Source organism: Aegilops tauschii, chromosome 1 (assembly GCF_002575655.3).
Source record: "Aegilops tauschii subsp. strangulata cultivar AL8/78 chromosome 1, Aet v6.0, whole genome shotgun sequence".
NCBI classification, from domain to species: Eukaryota; Viridiplantae; Streptophyta; class Magnoliopsida; order Poales; family Poaceae; genus Aegilops; species Aegilops tauschii.
The window spans coordinates 54,772,398-54,794,433 of NC_053035.3; the positions used below are offsets into that span (position 1 = coordinate 54,772,398).

A 22,036-nucleotide genomic window follows, 5' to 3' on the forward strand; every position below is an offset into this window, starting at 1 on the left:
ATACTAGGGACACTCTGTTGTCTATGTATTCACACATGTACTAAGTTTCCGGTTAATACAATTCTAGCATGAATAATAAACATTGGTCATGATATAAGGAAATATAAATAACAACTTTATTATTGCCTCTAGGGCATATTTCCTTCAGCCAGTGGGCAAGGGAGAGGGAAGCGGCGGAGCGGGCCGTGCGTCGTCGGCGCGGGATGCCGGCAGAGCCCAACGAGGAGGAGCGGCTCCTCGCCGAGGTCTACCGTCGGTCGCTCACGACGACGGAGATGGCCGCTCGCCGCTCTGGCGAAGAACGCAATGGCCCTCCGGCTAGCCATAGAGCAGTCAGAGCGGGAGGCGAAGGAGGCAGCGGCGAAGGCGGCTCGGGTCGCCAAGCTGAAGCAGCAGCAGGACAAGGCCGTCCGTTGGATGAAGGGGCTGGTAGTCTTGTCCTCCTCCTCCTCCGACTCCGACGGCAGCTCCACCTCCTCCGACGGCAGCTCCACCTCCTCCGACGGCCAAGATCCTCCACCAGCCGCAGACGCCTACAGCTACGCCGGCGACCGAAAGGGGAAAGACCCGACGAGGAAGTGGTGAAGGAGCTCCTCTTATGTTTAGTTATCGCTTTTAGTAGTTGAACTTGTCCGGCGATGAACAACGGTGATCTTTTGGATAATGTAAAGTAGGGTGGTGCATTTCGTTGTGAGTTTGATGTCGATTACTTTGTCAGTTGTTTGATCACGTAGAGTAGTTCATCACGTTGCATGCGTAGTATGGATATAGGATGCCGGATATGAGATACGCGGATGTGGAGAGAGAAATATGAGGCGAGCCCGATCAGTGCCCACGGATGCGCCCAGACGTTTGAGAGGTCGGATTTGCCTTTGGGCTTCTATTGAATCGAGAAATTGAATTGTACATCTTTCATCTTTTTGCGCGGTTGTAGATGCTCTAACCGGACATATGCAACACCGGCTCCTACATCAGTTTGTGGGGACACATGCTGTGTCCAGTCTACTAGTACCACACTACCCGCGGTCCGGAAGTCCTCCTCCAACTCCATCTCCAGCCGCCGCTATATAAAAATCCGCGCCGGCGCCGCACCGGGGAAGCCCACCCTCGCCTTCTCCCCCTCCTCCTTCACCCAAACGGCAGAGGACCCCTGCCGTCTCAAGCCCCGCCTCTCCCTCTCCGTGGTTGGAGCGCCGCCTTGCTGTAAGCATCCCCTCCTTCTTACCCCGCACCAATTCGACCGGAGCCCGGCGATTCTGGTTGTGATTCGCTCGTGCTGGATCAAATCCGAGGCTAGGTTCGGCGGGTGCATTGCCTACTTGATCAACGTGCTTCCCTCGCGCTTGTTTCCCTGCCTGATTTGGTTCAGTTCGGTTCTATCCCCAATCCGACATAGGGTTCTTCGTGCGTTTTGATTTCGTTTTCTTATTAGTTACAGTATTTAACTATTTATTTATGCTGCATTTATTGCCTAGATTCTTGTTTACCCCGTGGTTGGCGGGGTAGATCAAACTAATGGGAAGCTAAGAGTACTGGTAACAAATTTAGTAGGCCTCCTATCCGGAGGTGAAAGATTAGTCTACGATTTCTGAATGTAGCACAACTTACTGAGGAAATGCACCCACTTCAACTGCTTAAGTGGCTTTCATATAACTGCCAGGATAAACTGATGTGTGTTTGTTTCTGTGAATATTTTGCAATTTTGGCAAGAAGTGGCTTGCATATCTTCCTTCTCTGTTACCTATCAATTAGTATCTTGTGTAACTGATCCAGTTTCATCTCCCATGCTCATTAGGGATTATTAACTTGTCATTCATCTAATTCAATTGATCTTTGCTTTTCTGCAGTTATGATGGGTTCTTCTTCATCTTGGTCTGTCCCGCCAGCCTCTGGGTCAGTCATGGGCTCTTTATCCTCATTCATTTTTGTCCACGCGCGACTTCTGGTGCAGCCATGGGCTCTTCTCCATCCTCGTTTTGTTTCAAAACGAGCTCTGGTGCAGCCATGGGCTCTTCTACATCCTCGTTTTGTTTCACAAAACAAGCTCTGGTGCAGCCATGGGCTCCTCTTCGCATTTGTATAGCCCGACCTTTTGGCCACCCATGCGCCATTTTTATCCACTGATTCTCTATTTTCATGATCTGCTACTTGGTTATCCCTAAGTAAATTTGATGGGTTCTTATGTTTGCCAAGTTCAATACAATAATAGATGTGAATTCTTTCCATTAGCAGCGTCTTCCCCTGTTTGACCGTGCATGTGTACAGTTTCTGGGGATGCCATCAAGTAGAGCATCCGTGAGTAAGTTGAGGCATAGGTGAAACATTCATGGTATAACTAAGAACAACATTTTTCTTGAGTTCGTGACCTAATATATTTGTTAGCCAAATGCCATGCATAAATAGATTGTGCAAGTACTACAATTTCAGTAGTATAGTAGGATATGATGCGTTTAACTACTGACTACTGAAGCACCATTGCCATATATTTTTTGTTAATAGTTGGTTTTTATAGGGAATGCTCTTTACAAAATGTCGAACGTTACGAGATAACCAAGGCCTTAATGGAGTGCAAAATGGCAGAAAGAAGCTCAGTGAGCCAACACCTGGTCAAGCTAGTTAGTTACATGTGGAGGTTGGAAGCTTTGGGCTCTCCGATCCCCCCCTGGCTTTGTACTGATCTTATCCTTCTGTCTCTCCCGCCAAGCTTTAATGGCTTTATCATGAATTACATGATGTGCGAGATGGACAAGAGCGTGAATGAATTGCTCGTGATGCTCAAGAACGCGGAGTTTTGGATGCAGAAAGGCACCAATCATTTGACGAAGAAGACCACTAGTTTCAAGAAGAAGGGCAAAGTTAAAAATGGCAAGGGCGTCATTAAGACCGACACCAAGCGAAAGCCTAAACGCGGTGCTACTAAAGAGACTCAGTGCTTCTTCTGCAAGGACAAGGGTCACTGGAAAAGGAATTGCAAAAAGTTTTTGGCAGAAAAGAAGAAGTCTGGAAAGTCCAGCACAAGTATGATATTCATACATGTTATAGTTGTTTTTTCTGTTGATCCTCAATGCAATTCTTGGGTATTTAATACTGGATCGATGCAGGGACTTCCGAGGACACGGGGACTGGTAAAGAATGAGGTGCAGTTCCGTGTCGAAACGGTGTTGAAGTTGCCGCTCAGGCCGTCGGCGTCATGCCCTACATCTACCTTTATAATTCATACTCCCTCCGTCCCAAAAACTTTGTTAAACTTTGTATTAAAGCTAGTATAAAGTTGAGACATATATTTTGGGACCGAGGGAGTACTATAACTTAGTAATTGTTATTTTGTTTCTGCGTTATGTAAAAACATTATATTAGGATCTTGTTTCTTACGTGACGGATATATCTATATCTATATGTACTAATAATAATAAAGTAAGGTGTGATTCTCTGATTTTTTTAATCCATTCATCCATATTATTATTACTAGCAAACATGTTCGTGTGTTGCAACGGGAAAAAAACACAGACTCCAGTCATAATAAGAACGCTTTCACAAATTCACCGGTCCACATTATCTAATTCAACATAGTGTCTCACCTTTGTTGTCCCTTATCGTCCTTTCCACACTCATCGATCATGGATGTGGTGTCCAACTAATTGCAATGTGTGATGATCTCAACCACCGCATGACACATTTGTTAATGATCTCAACCACCGCATGACACATTTGTTAATAAACCGTGTCATCGCAGGCGAATGATACATCTAGTTTATACATATGAGCCGGCTCACCTTTAAACTGTGTATTTGTTCTTTTAATGTATCGACATTCTTTCTAAAACACATAAATCCTATTTAAATCACATGGCATTTTTAAAGAGCTCGAATCTTATTCAAACTATGAATATATTTTTAAGCACAAAAACACTTTTTCTATCTCTTTTTTCTTTTTCTTTTGCGCAAACATCTTCCAAATTAGTAACATTTTTTTTTGAAATCGTGAATACTTTTTCAAATTCATGAAAAATGTTTTTGAAATCATGATTCCTGAATATTTGTATTGAAATCGTGAATAACACTTGAGATTCATGAACATTTTCTAAAATCATGAAATGTTTTTAAAATTCTCGAAGATTTTTTTTAATTCATGATTTGTTTTTACAAAAATTGGAATATTTTTCCTTTTTTCGAAGATTTTTAAAAATTTCCATGTACAGTATTTGAATTCTTATTGTTATTCAAATTGGTGAATATTTTTTGAATTTGCAAAATCACGAACATTTTCTAAAATCCACAAACGTTTAATAAATTCTTGAACTTTTTTTTCAAAATAATTTTTTATAAAAATCCGAACTACTTTAAAATCCCAAATTATTTAAAGTATAAAAATTGAAATTGGAAAATAGAAAAGAAGAATACAAAATAGAAAAACAGGACGCCTGCACATGGGCCGGCCCAAAAGGTTCCCCACATATTGATCAAGTATTTTTGGCAAAATTCTGGTACAGCTGGGCCATAATTCCGGTACAGCTGGTCTATTTGCAAGCTTTCTTTTCTTTTCGAAGTTCCGGTACAGCTGGCTCATTAGATTACAGGCAAGGCCCAACAGAGTTTTTTCAATGCAAATTAATTTATTACAGAATTAGTACCATCTCGAGTATAGTAGACGAAATAAAAGTTGAGGTAAATCTTTCCCTAATTTCCTTAATAATAATAAACCAGCTATTGCTTCTGGTCGTTAGCAAGTTTTGCAACAAAGCCCTTCTATTGTTCAGAAAACAACCCGCAGTCTCTGTTTAAGTGAATACTAAAAAACGATTCGTTTTTGCACAAAACACCCTGTCGTATGGAGTATTCAGCCCGCGGTTCGCGTAGATTTGTAAAGAAAAAAAAACGACCACAGGAGGACCACGGGCTCGCCTCCTCCCCCTCTCACCCACGCCGCCGCCGCCACCACCCACGCCGGCTGCTTCCGGCGACCTCCGACGCCGCGCAGCACGCCCCCGAGCTCCCCACGGTCCGCGCCTCCCTCCCCTCCGGCCAGATTCTCCGCTCCGGTCCTCTACCGCCCGCTCGCAACCCCACCCCCGTGGCTAGGGTTTCGGGCAGGGCTTCGCCGGCGCGTCTCCGGCGGACCCAGGTTCGTGCCTCCTTCCTTCTTGGCCTCCCTTCAACTCTCTGTAACTGATGCATCTTGGCTGCTGATCGAGGTCGCTGCTGGCCTGCAACTCTCTGTATGTGTCTTGTGTTAGGTACAATTTCTATTTTTTTCTTCTGTATGTGTTGAATTGAATCCTTAAACTGATGCATCTTACTACCTGTTTCATGTTTAGAACAGAAGATGAAGAAACAGTTTCATGTTTTGATGCCTTGAAGTGTTGGTTCATTGATTAACTATCTCACTTATGTTGTGGGAGGAGCAGATGAGCCAAACCATCGATTTTGTATTCTTCTGACCCGGGGTTTGCCTTCCATACCCCGGTCAGTTCCGTCTTTCTGCGTCTGCGTAACATGTATCAGGTCACCAAATTGCTTTAGGGACGTTCCTGCTGGACGCAATCAGCAGCCAGCAGCAGGTCAATCAAGCCATGTGTTGGAAGCATCTTGGATTTGGTCTATGGCTAGCGTGTAGCATGGACGTTTTAATAATGCAGTGTGTCTGCAAACCAAGGCTACTTCTATGTTACTGTGTTAGGCCAGTTACATTGTAGTGTGAATTAGGTCTGACACTGCTAAATTGATGAACCAACTGGGATCTTATGAACTTCGGCATGTGATGTTTTTTGTTTCGAATGATTTCTATTTCGAATGGTCACCATATGATGTTATAATCATTTTTTTCCGTCCATTCTCATCACGCCATTTGATTCACAACCTGCAGGAATTTTTTGTGAGTGTCATGGGGATATCTGCCTCGGAAAATCAGGTTGCTGAAATCACCAACGAAACTGATGGTAAGAAAGTAGACCCGAGCAAGACCGATATAACCCCCGGAATGCAGGGTGAGGAGGAACATAACAAACTCTCCGGGAAGGAAACTGCTCTATGATACAGACAACAAAGAAGAAGATGAAGAGGGTAACAGTAGAAGCCGGAACCTAACAATCACCGCTGCAAAGTATGAGGAGGTGTTTGAAGAAGCTCACCCCGCCATTCCCACCAAGCAGGTTGAAAACAAATGCCCCAAGCAATACACCAACTGATCGAGCTACACAAATTTCCCCACACAAGTCACAAGAGGCTGTGTACCTCTTCGGTACAGGCTACTGGTACCAGCCAGAACACCTCGAGATGGTTTGTGATGAGTTTCTGCTCTAGGAATGGCTGGGCGCTGCTGCTCGAGAGATAGGCGTTGATTGCTGCAATTTAGGGCTTGATTGAGCTGCTGCTAGAAAGAGAGAGAGAACAGAGAGGGAGAGACAGGGTTCCAATGCTTACTGATCTGGTTTTGGTGAGCAAAAAATGAGAAATAGGAGAGGAACAGAGAGAGCAGAGAGATAGAGAGCGCAGAGAGAGAGGCACACATCACTGAACCCTTTGGATTCTAATGCAAGGTTGAATAATTTTTGTGTATTCTAACTCTCTGGGCCAATATGCAGTTTTTTGGCTTATCATTGTGCCTCAAGTTTCTGACATCGCGTGGCTGTACACCGACGACTTTCGCCGATAATCCGTCTGCTCGTACTCGACCGTTCGCTGGAACTTTGTCTGACCTGAGGTACATACTACGGTGTCATCAATTGCATCTGTCATCAAAGACTACTTATTAATTTTGTATGTTCTTTAGTATATGCTCTTTAAGCTCTGAACAAGTCAATGCCTGAAATACCACATGTAGTCATTACAAGATGATCTTCGGGAAAGACAATAATTACATGTAGCGATCAAAGGATATAAAGCTAGCTAAATTTTTATCTAGGAAGAACAGCTGCTGTATGACAGGAAAAATTTAAGAAAAGATAAACTAATATCATGGTGATGGCATTAATTGACTATTTTGTAAGTAGCAATCAAAGGTGATAAAGGTAGCAAATTTTTTATCTAGGAAGAACAGCTGTTGTGACAGAGAAATGAAAGCTAAATATACAAGTATATACTTGTTCGTGTCTATCAATTTAATTTCATGAGTATTTCAAATTCATTCTTCTTACTTCTTCAGATAATACAGTATATGCTACTTTTGTTCAGGTATATACTTCTTTTTACCACTTTTACTTTTTCTCAGCGGATTCATGCATGCTTCTCCTCATAGGTTTCCCTTAGTTCAGTACTTAATTTTTTTGGTGTATACTTTCTCCTCGTCAGAGTATACGTACAACAAGACAGAAAGAAACATATACTGTTGATCGATACTGAAATATCATATGGAAGATAGCCCTCTCTTCTATACCCCATTGTGAAAAGTAGTATACTATCAATTGAAAACACACCATATACTCCTTTCAGACAATGAGTATACACTGATCGTTATTGCCAGTATCATAGGTATATACTCTGAGAATAGTTGTATATATCCCATTTGAAAATATAAATATGTATATACTCCTTGCAAACTACTCATCATTTAAACGTTTTTACATAAGATTGTCCGTCTAGATACAATAACTAATTAGTATTTTAATAACTTAAATTGCATGGCTTGATCGTCTGCTTGAGTCTTCTCTTATGTATGAGTGCACCATGTGTGGGTTAATTTTTTTTGGGTCTTCTAATTCTCTGCGGTAATTTGCATCTATATTTGTGCTAATTGGCAAGGTGCATGAATAATGATTTATCTAAGTTTTTTGCTTAATGGAAAGGCCTTTTCAGTTAAAAAAACCCTACTGATTTGATCAACAGAACATGCGTCTGTTTTTAAATAGCTGAATTTCTACTTATTTAATTGACTATTGTGGTGTCAAGATCCAATAGCCTTGCTATTAGTTAATGCTCTATTTATATTTTCTTCCAACAAAACAAATGTATGTTTACAGCAAAAAAACTCGTCATTTCCAGCAAAAACAATGGCTCGCTGTCACCAGGTCGCAGCAAAAGTTTTGGCCGGTCCCATAAGAAAATTAGTTCCAACAAAAAAAGATTGTTGTCGCGGTCACATGTACTATACTCTACGCCTCCTGAAGATGTGCATTAGTGGTTGGCTGTTATAATACATATATGTAAGATTTCATGTTATACCAGCTTAGCAGAACTTCACGGAAATTTGCTAGGTGTTGCAACAGCCTTGATCAAATATTATTTTCATTATTCCTTCTTGGTTTGAGACAATAACAGTAGATAATCTTCATCGAAATTTGCTAGAGAAGTTCCAACAGCTTTGATCAAATATTATTTTTATTATTCCTTCTTGGTTTTAGACAATAAAGTAGAGAATCTAAATACTTCTACTTTATGTGTACTTGTAATAGAGCAACGCTTGGTGCAGCTAGCTGCAACAGGGACCAACTTGACTTGATGGGGATACAATCACCAAGAAAGAATCATACCTGAACTTACCTTTATGCATTGCACGAACTACCAAGATATTGTATCTTCCTGTATGATCCGTAACTCATAGACACATGAGTAGCGATGGATACTATTTGGTATGAACAACATCATCATCTTGCAATTCTAACATGTATTCATTAACTTATTTATCCACATAATAGTGATGCATCTTACGTTTCTGTCTATTGTATCTGAATCTAAAATGCAATTAACTCCTTAATTTGCCTTCAACAGGATTGAGCGATCTGGCATGTAAGCTTAGCTCGGTGGTTCAGATTATCACTGTTAGTCTTCTGCTCGTGGCAATTTTTTAGACCTCTTGAGTTATCTCAACGAATCTGGTGTGAAGCTATGAAGGGATTTTTCTTGAAAACAATACTGAAAGGATACCTTAACTTCATTTATTTGTTTTAGATGTATAGCTTGCATGACAGTTTTGTTTAAACAGCTTTTTTGGGCATTTTGCAATTCTCACATATGTTGTTACCCCTGCACTTACTTTTATCATTTCCAGTGTCAATGTTTACAAAATTGTTAAATCTTTTTTTATTGGAGTTCAGCCATGTTTTCCACCAAGGACTCAACTTGCAAGCATCTGAATCTTATGTTGTCCGATTCACTCTGCATGTTAATTCACAACTTGCAAGGTAATTTATATATTTAAATTAATCATTTTTCTACAATGACAGTGAACATGTCATTTCTAAGCACTGCCATGCACTTTTTATTTCATGTCGATAACAGGGGCGATGCTTTGCGAAATGTCTGAACGAGATAGATAGATAGATAGAGATAGAGTATGTGAGTGATGGAGCACGATGTGGTCTTGAGCCATTAGACTAGGGGGAGCTAATTTTTTTCTCCCGTTGCAACGCGCGGGCATTTTTTGCTAGTGAACCAAAAAAACGAAGAAACGTACCTTACTTTATTTCTACCTAATAATAAAGTATGTAGGGTTTCCGCCCGTCCGTCGCACCGTTTTGCAAAAAAGCCCCTGCGTATTCATGAAATCAACCCGCAGTCCAGATTTAAGTCACACTGAACTGTTATTTTACAGTTTTTCGAAAACCCCCTTGACTTTTTAGGTATTCCATCCGCGGATTATATTTAAGTCAAACAAATGCTTTTCTAAGCCATCCATATCTTTTAAACCGTAACTCCGATTTAAACATGTTATATATGAAATTTGATTAGAAAAATATGTAGAATATGAATATAAGATTATTTTAACCTCTTAAGTATTTATAAATATTATTTTGGAAGATATTTAAGTCAAACAAATGGTTTTTTAAATTATACGTATCTTTTAAACCGTAACTCTGATTTTAACATTTATATATGAAATTTGATTAGAAAAATGTGTGAAATCTGAATATGATGTTAATTTTACCTGTTAAATATTTTTTAGATATTGTTTTGGAAGCAAACTTATAACTATAGCACACGATTCATTTTTCTTTCGTACAGGCGGCGATCCGGGTTGCAAATAAACACCCACTATACTCATATAGGGAAAAGAAAACATCGAGAATTACACATGCATAACTCTGAATACATCGCAGGGAAAACAACAGATTTCTCATCGCGAGTGGTAGAGAAAGCGAGAGAGAGAGGGGGGAAAGGGAGGAGAGAGAGAGACGTCTTAGGATTAACCACATTCAAACACGTTTTGGTTTGTGTGAACACTAAGGCCATCGCCGGCGAGGGTGAGAAGAAGGATAAGTGGCAACACAAATATGATGCATCGCTAAAATAAAGGAGATGGACCTATTGTGGTCTTGAGTGATGGTTGTTCGGTTAAGAGTGTGTGTTGTGTTTTTTCTCCCGTTGCAACGCACGGGCTCTTTCGCTAGTAATAATAAAGCACGTAGGGTTTCTGCCCGTCCGTCGGTCCAATTTGCAAAAAAGCCCTTGCATTTTCATGAAATCAACCCGCAGTCCAGATTTAAGTCACACCGAACCGTTATTTTACAGTTTTTCCAAAAACCCCTGACTTTTTAGGTATTCCATCCGCGGATCATATTTAAGTCAAATAAATGCTTTTCTAAACCATCCATATCTTTTAAACCATAACTCCGATTTAAACATGTTGTATATGAAATTTGATTAGAAAAATATGTAGAATATGAATATAGGATTCTTTTAACTTGTTAAGTATTTATAAATATTATTTTGGAAGATATTTAATTCAAACAAATGGTTTTCTAAATTATACGTATCTTTTAAACCGTAACTCCGATTTTAATATGTTATATATGAGATTTGATTAGAAAAATGTGTGAAATCTGTATATGATGTTAATTTTACCTGTTAAATATTTTTTAAATATTGTTTTGGAAGAAAACTTATAACTATAGCGCACGATCCATTTTTCTTTCATACAGGCGGGGATCCGGATTGCAAATAAACACACACTATAATTATATAGGGAAAAGAAAACATCGAGAACTACACATGCATACCTCTGAATACGTCGCAGGGGGAAACAACAGATTTCTCATCGCGAGTGTGAGAGAAAGCGAGAGAGAGGAAGAGGGAGGAGAGAGGGAGAGAGACAGACGTCTTAGGATTAACCACATTCTAACACGTTTTGATTTGTGTGAACACTAAGGCCACCACCGGCGAGGGTGAGAAGAAGGATAAGCGGCAACACAAATATGATGCGTCGCTAAAATAAAGAAGATGGACCTATTGTGGTCTTGAGTGATGGTTGTTCGGTTAGGAGTGTGCGTTGTGTTTTTTCTCCCGTTGCAACGCACGGGCTCTTTTGCTAGTTATTACTAAAAAAGATACAGATAGATACAGAATGGATTTGAATTTTTAAGATCTTGTATTATCCAAAGTGGTACTACCTCCGTCCGAAAATACTTGTCATCAAAATGAATAAAAGGGGATGTATCTAAATGTATATTAGTTCTAGATACATACCTTTTTATCCATTTTGATGACAAGTATTTTCGAACAGAGGGAGTACGTTTTTTTTGTCTGTCACCCTCGCTGGCGCCCAGCGTACAAAAATAAATTATCTAGGCTGTGATTTGAACACAAGCCAAACTTATTGAAGCATAGCACGCTAGCCACCATCACCCATCTCTTCTATATCTATACCTAATAATAAATGGAATATTTTTCTGGTGGTAAATCACGAAAATTATCCTCAAAGTTGCAAAACATCACCCATCAATGGCACCTATAAGTGATAAGAAAACGTTTTACATAGGGGAATGCCCCCACCTGAGCCGGTCCATGTAGTAGGGACCTTAAAAAATGTTCGAAATGTCTGGAACTTCAAAAATTCAAAAATTGGGACTTCAAAAATGTCTAAAAATATTTTGTAAAAGAATGTTTGCTTATTAAAAAATGTTCGAAATTTTGAAAATAATTTTTCGGGAAACCAAAAAATGTTCAGGATTTTCCCAAAAGTTCATGTATTAAAGAATTTTAGTAAAATTAAACAAAATTTCGTCAATTCATAAAATATTCATAAGTGGAAAAATATTTTAAAATTCAAAAACTATTCATAACCTACAAAATAGTTTACGCATTCATAAAATGCACGCTGATTAAAAAATGATGATGTATTTCAAAAAATATTCGTTAAAGCAAAATAATGTTCGTGAATGTCAAAAATTGTTCCATCAATCTTAGAGAAAATGTTCGTCAATTTCAGATATATTTAAGGTTTCAAGAAAATTGTTTAAAAAATGTTCAGAATTTTTTAAAGCATATTTGTAAAAAGTATAAAATGTTCACGAATTCATTTGAGAAAATGTTTGAAAATTTAGAAGTGTTCACAAATTTGAAAAATGCTCATGATTTCGAATATGTTCACGAGTTTAAAAATGTTCATGATTTCAAAAATTGTTCATGAGAGTGATAATGTATTTCGGTGATGTAGCAAAATATGATCATGGCCATTAGAGATTATGATTTTTTTTCTCATTGCAACACACAAACCCTTTTGCTAGTATGTGTAAAAGTAAGGATAGACTAAATATATACACGATGTCTGGATAGATGGAGACGTACGTGTTGCACCTACCGGGCCAAAAATTATTCCCAAATTCTTTAAAGTGTGTGCGCGTTAGATGCATCAAAATTCGAAGCGCATGTGGCTCCAGCCGACGCATACGCCGGTCACCTAGTAATGTGGGCACGTGGTGCGAAAACCAAGCTCCAAGCTATTTTGCTGAATTTGTGGGCAACTATTTTCATTTAAAAAATTTCAAAAAAACATAACTTTGAACCGTATATCGAATTAAATTTCGGTTTCACTGTTGAAATCCTTGTGACGCGCTCTTCAAAACTAGATTCTGGGTAAATACATTTCAACAAACTTTTTCTCGTTGCCTTCTTTTTTTCCCAAATGGTGCAACTTTCATTCTTCGGAATGCAATCTTTTTCAAACCAACTTCAGTACTACTTTGAGGATAAAAACATTTTCGTTGATATGTTAGCTCACCCACCGCTGCGGGAGTTGCACGCTTTCGTCACCATAGTCGCTCGCGCACCATTGCGGAGGTACATGTTCTCATCGGCATAGTTGCTTACGCATGGTCTATGGGGTTGCACACTCTCGTCGGGTAGTAGCTCGCACACGCCTACAAGAGTTTGCACACGGGCAACGACATAGTTGCACAATCACGGCACAGAAGTTACACATGCGTGGTGTCATAGTCGCACGCACAGTCATAGACTTGCACACTTTCATCGGCATAGTCACACACGCATGGCCGCAGAGTTGCATGCTCTCGTCAACATAGTCGCACACGCACGGGCGCAGAGTTGCACACACGTGACTGCAAAGTTGCACACCCTGATCGGCATAGTTTCTTACGCACGGACTGCGCGGTTGCGCACCCTTGTCGGGTAGTAGCTCACGCACGACATCGGGAGTTGCACACGCCACTTTCATCGGCATAGTCGCACACACATGGACGCAGAGTTGTATGCTCTCGTCGGTATAGTTGCACACGCACGACAGCGAAGTTGCATGCTCTTGTTGGCATAGTTGCACACCCTGGCAGCATAGTTGCTTACGCACGGACTGTGGAGTTGCATACTCTTGTCGGATACTAGCTTGCGCACGACTGCAGGAGTTGCCTGTTTTTTAATTTTCGTTTTTGTTTTCCGTCTTTGTTTTTTTCTACTTTAAATAATTTGAGACTTCAAAAAGGTTCAATTTTTTTTTAAAAAAATGAAAATTTGAAATAAAATGTTTAATAGTTCATAAAAGTTTGTGGATTCATAAAATGTTTGTGATTTTTAAAAATTGTTCGCATATTGAAAAAATGTTCGCAAAAGAAACGTTTGGGAAATCAAAAATAGTTCATGTCTTGAAAATTGATAATGAAATAGAACAAAATTTCTTCAATTCAAAAAATGTTCAAGAATTAATTTTTTTCAAAAATATTCAAAACTGTTCGTGACTTAAAAAATAGCTTATTGATTTATAAAATGTTTGCTGGTTCAAAAAAAATGATCATGCATTTTAAAACATGTTCATGATTTTTAGAAAATTGTTCCACCAATTTCCAAAAAATGTTCGTTGATTCTAGAAATCGTCCCCTATTCAATAAAAAAGCTTTTAAAAATGTACACAATTTTTTATAGAAATGTTTGCAGATAGTATAAAATGTTCACGAATTCAAAAAATGTCATGACTTTTGAAAATTCTCGAAAATCTGTAAAAAGTGTTCACGAGTTTAAAAAAATGTTTATAATTTTTAAAAATTGTTCACTATTTCACGAAAATGAGAGTGATAGTGTATCTCGGCGATGCAGCAAAATATGGCGATGGCCATTGAAGATTATGATTATTTTCCTCACGTCGCAACGCACGGCCGTTTTGCTATTGATCCATAAAGTGCGTTACGGTGGCTTTTCCTCAAGAAAAAAAACCACGGCACTCTTAGATTGGAGAGAACCTTACATTCGGTACATTTTTCATGTTCCACCTCCCTTGCCGAGAAGTGGCTACCGAAGAAGACTTAATAAAAAACGAAAAAAAAGGTGGCGTTGGAAGAAAGCTGACAAGTCATATTTTACTCTTGTGGCTTGATATGTAAGCTACTGTACCACTCCCACGCTACCCGCGATCCGGAAGTCGTCCGTCCCCCAACCCCAACCGCCGCTGTAGTATATAAACCGCGCCGGCACCGCACCGGGGAGCCCACCCGCGCCACCTCGTCTCTCTCCCTCCACCCAGACGGCGGAGGACCACCGCCCGCCCAACCCCGCGCCGTCGCGCCGCCCCTTCGATCGGACCGCCGCCTTCCTTCCTTCCTGTAAGCCTCCCCTCCTCCTCGCCCTCCTCCCCGCCCCAATGCGACCGGAGCCCCGGCGATTCTACTCGCGGTTCGCTCGTAGGTCAAGTCCGACGCTAGGTCGCGGCGGCCGCATTGCCCGCCTGACGCGCTTCCCGCGCTTGTTTCCCCGCATGATTCGGTTCTGTTCAGCTCTGTCCCCAATCCCGGGCTAGGGTTCTTCGGGTGTTCCGATTTTGGTTAGGAGCTCTTCTCCGCTGCCGCCCGCCGGGGCAACCGCGTGCATTTTCTCTTCGGTTTGTGCGACGGGCGCACGCACGCATGATTTTTTTTTTGTTTGTCTACATGTTGTCGTTGAATGAATGAGCGAACTGGGCACGCGACGGTCCCACCCTATTTGCACCTGTTCCTCTGATGTTAGAAGCGCTGTTCTATGTGGTTTGATTCGGAGGGTTCGTTTGTTGGGTTTTCTTATCAGTTATTTAACTATTTATGCTGCATTGCATTTGCTGCCTAGATTCCAGTTTACCACGGGGTTGGCGGGGTAGATTAATCATTAAACTAATGGGAAGTCAATAAGAGTTAACAAATTTAGTAGGCCTCCAATCCGGAGGTGAAGAACTACTTTATGTTTTCTGAATGTAGCACGACGAGAAAATGCGCCCACTCAGTGGATATAACTGCCAGGATAGACGGATGTGTTTTGTTTCGGTGAATATTTTTGCAATTTTGGCAAGGAGTGGATCGCGTGCCTTCGTTTCCTGGTACCTAGCAATTAGTACCTTGTGTGACTGATGCAGTTTTATCTTCCATGCTTAGGCGTTAATTAGGGATTGATAAGATTATTAACTTTTCACTCATCTAATTCGATTTGATCTTTGTTTTCTGCAGTTATGATGGGTTCTTCATCTTGGTCTACCCCCCCACCGGCCTTTGGCTCAGTCATGGGCTCTTCATCATCATTGTTCTCCACGCCGACCTCTGGTGCGGCCATGGGCTCTTCTCCATCCTTGTTTTGTTTCACGCCGGCATCTGGTGCAGCCACGGGCTCTTCTCCATACTCGTTTGGTGTAATGCCGGCCTCTGGTGCAGCCATGGGCCCTTCTTCATCCCCGTTTGGTTCCATGCCGGTAGCCACGGGCTTTTCTCCATCCTCTGGTTTCACGCCATATGCTGGTCCAGCCATGAGATCATCGTTTGGTTCCATGCCGGTAGCCACGGGCTTTATTCCATCCTCGTTTGGTTTCACGCCATCGTCTGGTGCAGCCATGGACTCCTCTTCATCTTGGTGTGGCCCGGCATTTGGGCGATCCCCTAACGCCTTTGGGCACCCCATGCCCCATCAGGCACCTTTTTCATCCAACACACCATTTAGCTGTAAGTAGCCTTTTGTCCACCAATTCTCTATTTTTTTAATCGTCTTCTATTTGGTTATCCTGAAGTAGATTTGATGGGTTCTTTCAATACAATGGTAGATGTGAATTCTATTTGTTAGCAGTGTCTTCCTCTGTTTGACTGTGCATGTGTTGGGTGAACAGTACAATTTCTGGCGATGCCATCAAGTAGCATCCGTGAGTAAGTTCATGAATACGTGAAAGATTTATGGTGTAACTGAGAACACAATTTTCCTTGAGTTCATAACCCAAGATATTTGTTAGCCAAATGTCCTGCACAACAAGATTGTGCAAGTACTACAATTCCAGTATGATACTAGGATGCATTTAACTCTGACTACAGAAGCACCATTGGTGGTTTTTGACGTTTTTGGTTAACAGTTAGTCTTTTTCTTTCCTCGTGACTTATGATTGATATATAGTAGGAAGTATTCATTTAGCATTGATTTTTGATTTTTCTCTAATTTGAAACTATGTATACTGAGGCTAATCAATCCAGGATGACTGTAATAAGGTCAACCAAACCAGTATGCTGATACTACAGGGTCTTTTGTAAGTTCTTGGAAGATCTGTTTTTGAATGGAGATGGACACTATATAAACAGCTATAGTAGGCTGCAAGTGCTACTCTGTTCCCAGGAGCACGTCATTTTGGTTCATGGTCTCCATGATGTTCTTTGGATCGTTATTTTCTTCATGACATATTCACAAGAGCCATGACTGTCTACAGGAATATTCTTTTTACAAAACTACCCATATCTTGAGCATGTATGTAGTCAATTCTGATATTTTATCAATAAATTAATTGAAATAATCAAAATTGTTTGCTGCATGCAGTGGTCATATTCCTTTATGAAACCATTAGGGTATTTTTTCTTCTCTGAATTATTTGGCAATGTCACTGTTTTCTATGTTGCTTTCACTATTTCTAGCAGTAGATATAATCCCAAACATGACCTTGTTTTCTACGGTTTCATTACTCATAAGTTTACTCAGCACAGCTGATTTGACTAAACTAATTTCATATTGCTTTGTACAGCTACAACAGGCCAACATTATTCACATGTTCCTACCTTTGGGGTGCAATCTGAGCCTTCATTTGGGCCCTTTGGCCGTAAGTTTTGAAGTTTCTTTGTGCTTTTCATTTAGTTCATCATGTATTCACAAATTATAGTTGACCCAGTCCCTTACATTTTCAGCTGCTATCATTAAACATAATCCCTCCGATCCAAAATAAGTTTGGTTTTAGTTCAAATTTGTACTAAAACCATGTCACTTGTTTTGGATCGGAGGGAGTAGTTGAATATGTGAACTTGGCTGTGCATTGTAATTTGTCAACGCACTTTTAAATACCATTTTTGTGTTACTATTTCTGGATCTATTGACTCAAAACGTGATGCAGTAATCTGACCCTAATATTCATGCAAATCTCTACATGATCTACTTTGTCTATTATTTATGGGCAGTAGTGCCTTCTATACAATAACAGTACACCTTCAGTGGTGATTAGTAATTGAAGTAGTTAGCTTATTTTGAAACAAGAGTTTCAAAACTGGGGAAAACCACTGGTCAAATGAGTCTGACCTTTTTCTTTGAATACGGCTGGTTCAAGGTTTAGTTGACTTATTGGTACTTAATTTTTTTCAATTTGATGTAAAATTTTCTTTCTTTGAGTTGACGTATTATGAGATTTTATATGTTATTTCACTGTTTCTTTTTTCACATCTTATTTATGTAGGAGTGTCTAAAAAAGGCAGCAGGGTTTCTGCTTATACCAGGACTCCTGGTGATGATCCTGAACGTAATTACTATGTATCTATTTCAGCAATGCCAGTATTCAAGAGCAAATCTCACGAGGAGCTTCGATGTGAAGATTATAAGAAAGGAGACAAAGGTAAGATATTGAGTATTTCCAACACTTCAGACTTTTTTTTGTCCTGTTTAGATTTTTGATAAGTTCTATGAGGTCTCGGCAGGTTGCTGTGTTGGTCAAGATCAGTAGGAGTTGTGCACAGGAGAAGGATAACTTGCAACTCAAGACATATAATACATCTCCTAGTCTTAACTTTCTTATTGTACTCCCTCCGTTTCTAAATATAAGTCTTTTTAGAGATTCCAATATGGACTAAATACGAAGCAAAATGAGTTAATCTACACTTTAAAATATGTCTATTTACATCTGTATGTAGTCCACATTGAAATCTCTAAAAAGGCTTATATTTAGAAACGGAGGGAGTGCTATTTACTCTAATACTTAATTAATTTTCTTCCTAATTTATCTTCAATCCTCTAGAGACCTAACCTAATGTGCAAGAACTTTACTAGTTCAATTAAAGCAACATGGTACTGCTCCTTGGTGCCCTGGCTGCAATCTGGGGCCAAATAACGTGCATGGACCTTATATGATAACTGATGGTTAATAACTGTTGAATCTTGTGTTTTTTCATTATGTACTTATTTTATTAGTTTATATGGTTCTTATTACTAATCTAGTTTTGTGTGTTCCCCAGGTGGTTTGAACTTACAGGAGGGCAGAGTTCCTTGGGCTTATCATTCCTCGCAGCCCCAGCCCCAGGCCCCAGTGAATGCCTTCGCAAATCCTGTCAAGCCATCATTGTTTTCATACTCTCCTGAGCCATCCTCAGCACCTGTGGGACTGCAATCCTCAGCACATGGTACCACCAACCCATTTTGGCTGCGCGCTCCAGCACCCCAGTCACCATTATTCTCATACCCTCCCGAGCCAATCCACAAGCCATCATGGTTTTCAAGCTCTTTTGCACCATCTACTACGTGTTGGGAAAACGTATCCAATAACACAGCGGCATATACAGCTCCTGCAGATACATCTTCTGCTGTAAGTATTCCTATAGAAGATTATTCTTTCATGATGCATTTCATTCATAGGAGTTGGTATGTGTTCTCATTGATTAATTGTTCTGATGGAAGCAGCAAGGCCATATGTTTAGCCAAAATTTGTTCCCTTCAAAATCTACTCAATCTGGAGGAAGTTTACTCAGCTCTTCGGTCGCCCATTCAGCACCAGCTCCATCGCCAAACGGTCACTCCACTACTGTAGGTGTCACTGAATGGCTATATTTCCTGGCTTTTTGTTTCTTTATCTGATTTATTATTGTCGTCCTTTCCAGATAAATATTGATCAAGCTGAGAAAACTGTGGAGTTGTTACTACCAGTTGACATTACTACTGTAAGGATTAGATTTTCTCCAAAGAATGATGATACTGGCAGTCGTGCTACAGAGGTATGGCAATAAATCTCCATAGCCCAGAATTGTGTTGCACAGTAAAACGAAATCTTGTGGACATATATGCTCACACGTTTAGGCTCATGAATATTCAGATAAAATGCTCCCAGTCGCTTTTTATTGCATCCAAAAAAATTGAATCTGTCTGAAATCCACATGTCCTTTTGCATAGGTTCATCATAATGTTAAAGCTTCAGCAACACCAGTGTCTTTCTGTATCTATCCTGGAGAGAACCAAGAGCTAACTATCCAATCAGTGGAGCAGCATGACAGGAAACCATCTAGTTCAACAGGTAGATACTCCAGAAATTACCAGTGGTATTGTATCAGTTTCTTAGCTTCTGGTACTAGTTTGTTCTGTAGACTTCTGATAGGTTGATGCTACATTATTTTTCCTTGACTTTTGATACTGCAATGTTTTTGTAGCAGTAATTTTCATTATAAGCATGATGTGTTTTTGTCTTTTCTATTTCACATTGCATCAGACTTAAGTAGATGCAGGTTCAAGCAGAGTAAACAATATTTTGTTTTCCACATTAACTAGATACGTACATTTCTTGCTATAAAATGGATCCACTGTCATGTTCTACTTGATCCCATGGGAAAACTTATTGAAATAAGCTTTTGTTGCTTCATGCTAATAATTTAAATAAGCAAAAGCATTTACTAGCATCAATACAGTGAAGATTCCTAGGAGTATTTTATTCAAATAAGCTTTTACTGTTTCATTCTACAAGCAATTCTTCACTGGCACGTTACAAATTTACAATGGAGAATCCTAGGAGTAAACCAAAGTTCTCCATTAGCACTTGTGGAGCCAAATGTCAAAGTATTTGATATCTCAGAACCGAAGCTACTTCATCCTATGTGTTGCCATACTATATATGGAATTGAGTTACTGACATCTTGTTCACCATCATCAGGATCTGCTGGGGAACATAAAGGGTATATCAACGGTCCTGTTCTGGCTAGGAGTAAACCATTTGATCCTGTGATAACTCCATTTGGTGGTGCCCCTGTGAGTGAGAGTGTGCTACCTCGGCTCTATAAGGCAGACTATTACACCTTGCCGTCCATCGCAGAGCTTGCTGCACGAGAAAGCAACGAGCCAGGTTGTTGCTCACATGTGAAGGATTTCACGGTCGGCAGGCATGGCTACGGCAGCATCAAGTTTGATGGAGAAACCGATGTGAGGAAGCTCGACATCGCTTCCATCGTGGAGTTCAAGGACCGCGAGATCCTGGTCTACACAGATGAGAGCAAGAGACCTCCTGTGGGGCAGGAGCTCAACAAGCCTGCAGAGATCACACTCCTGAATGTGAAATGCGTCGATAAGAAGACCGGGTTGCAGTTGACGGAGGGGCAAGAAGTCGACAGGTATGAGGAGATTCTGGCGCAATGGACCGAGAAGAATGGCGCTGAATTCATGGCGTTTGATGCCGTGAAGGGGGAGTGGAAGTTCAGGATCAAGCACTTTTAGTCAGTAGCTAGTTTCTTGGCAATATAAGATTCCAGTCGCAAGATAGGAGAGTGCCAATACCATGGCTCTATGGCTATGTAAAAAATACTCTGTTCCTGCATCTTCTAGTGAGTCTCTTTGTTAGTCGACAGGCAGGCCTGTCAGAAACAATTTTAGATCTGTGGCTGGAGCATATTTGATTGTTCGGCTTTGATTGATATCCCCAAGTTTGTGGAAAAAACACATATATGAGCACACATCTTTATTTCCTTGAGGAAATCTTGAGACAAGCTAAAACTACTCAGAGAAGAGAAGACGCATCGCCAGCCAGCCTCACCTCTCTGGCACTGGCCTAGCCGTAGCCGCCGCCGCTGCCGTGGAAGATGCGCACGGATGCACCCTGCCGGCGGCGGTCCACGAATCACAGTTTTTCTTGTTGATCTTGTCTTCTTCACCGATGTTCTTGTTCTTCACGTCCGTCCTGTTGGCAGCTTCTTGTTGGTTGATCCTCTGCCTGACCTTCTCCTGTCGCACATGTATCTGCGCATAGCTGAACCCCATGGAAGCCATGTTTGACCAGGCGCAGCTGAAAGATGCAGGCTAGCTACCTTCCTCTCTAAGCAAGATAATAATCAGATCGTGTGTAGATGCTTGTGTGTGCATACATATGGATACAGCCGGGTGTATTTATATGCTCGGGCTGCAATTATTGGGGGCGGGGCACCGAGTTTCTTGATGATATCTGGTGTGGACTTATCTCCTCATCTGGTGGTGGTAGGCGGTAGGTGTCACCAGGGAGAGGATTCGGAAGCAATCATAAACAGCGTTTGCAATCGCAGACGGTTGTGGAATTATTGGCACTACCTGTGGGCACAAGCAAACGGTTTTGTGTTCCTGGTGGGCTGCCGGCCGCCTACCTTTCGCCGTCTGTGCCTCCATGCGACAAGTTTCGATGTTGCCTTTGCGACTTCCCACTGAGGCGTCTATATTTGTCTGGTATAATAATGCATGACTGAATGATTCCATCCAACTGATGATATCCTGGTGGAAAGGAACAAGTCCCTGACTCCATGTATGCTTTGGTGATTATGATGATGAGCGAGGTTAAGTAATGGAAGGAGGTTTCCAGCTTAAAAGAAACTAATCACTTGCTTGCACGCTGATAATTGAGCAAACCTTTAGCT

General features: G+C 40.8%; 2 protein-coding genes and 1 long non-coding RNA gene across 4 annotated transcripts; all 3 read left to right on the top strand.

Moving 5' to 3' along the window:
- Nucleotides 1-306: 306 nt before the first annotated feature.
- LOC109764954 (uncharacterized) lies at nucleotides 307-3,442 on the top strand. The gene is made up of 5 exons (XM_020323753.1): nucleotides 307-578; nucleotides 935-1,203; nucleotides 1,848-1,893; nucleotides 2,513-3,018; nucleotides 3,102-3,442. Exons 1-5 carry the CDS (start codon nucleotides 307-309, stop codon nucleotides 3,134-3,136), a joined length of 1,128 nt encoding a protein of 375 aa, XP_020179342.1. The 3' UTR covers nucleotides 3,137-3,442.
- Nucleotides 3,443-4,343: 901 nt separating this feature from the next.
- On the top strand, nucleotides 4,344-8,925 carry LOC109764971 (uncharacterized). Of its 2 annotated transcripts, XR_002233289.4 has the most exons (3): nucleotides 4,429-5,121; nucleotides 5,863-8,563; nucleotides 8,703-8,925. It is a non-coding gene; the product is annotated as an uncharacterized lncRNA (long non-coding RNA). The 2 variants fall into 2 exon arrangements; XR_012201676.1 differs by having other exon boundaries at nucleotides 4,344-5,121; nucleotides 5,863-8,925.
- A 5,642-nt stretch (nucleotides 8,926-14,567) lies between these two features.
- LOC109764975 (uncharacterized) lies at nucleotides 14,568-21,515 on the top strand. The gene is made up of 9 exons (XM_020323782.4): nucleotides 14,568-14,755; nucleotides 15,626-16,111; nucleotides 17,167-17,241; nucleotides 17,866-18,021; nucleotides 18,638-18,984; nucleotides 19,080-19,202; nucleotides 19,277-19,390; nucleotides 19,566-19,686; nucleotides 20,317-21,515. The coding sequence occupies exons 2-9, from the start codon at nucleotides 15,628-15,630 to the stop codon at nucleotides 20,871-20,873; spliced, it is 1,977 nt and encodes a 658-aa protein (XP_020179371.1). The 5' UTR covers nucleotides 14,568-14,755; nucleotides 15,626-15,627; the 3' UTR covers nucleotides 20,874-21,515.
- Nucleotides 21,516-22,036: the final 521 nt, after the last annotated feature.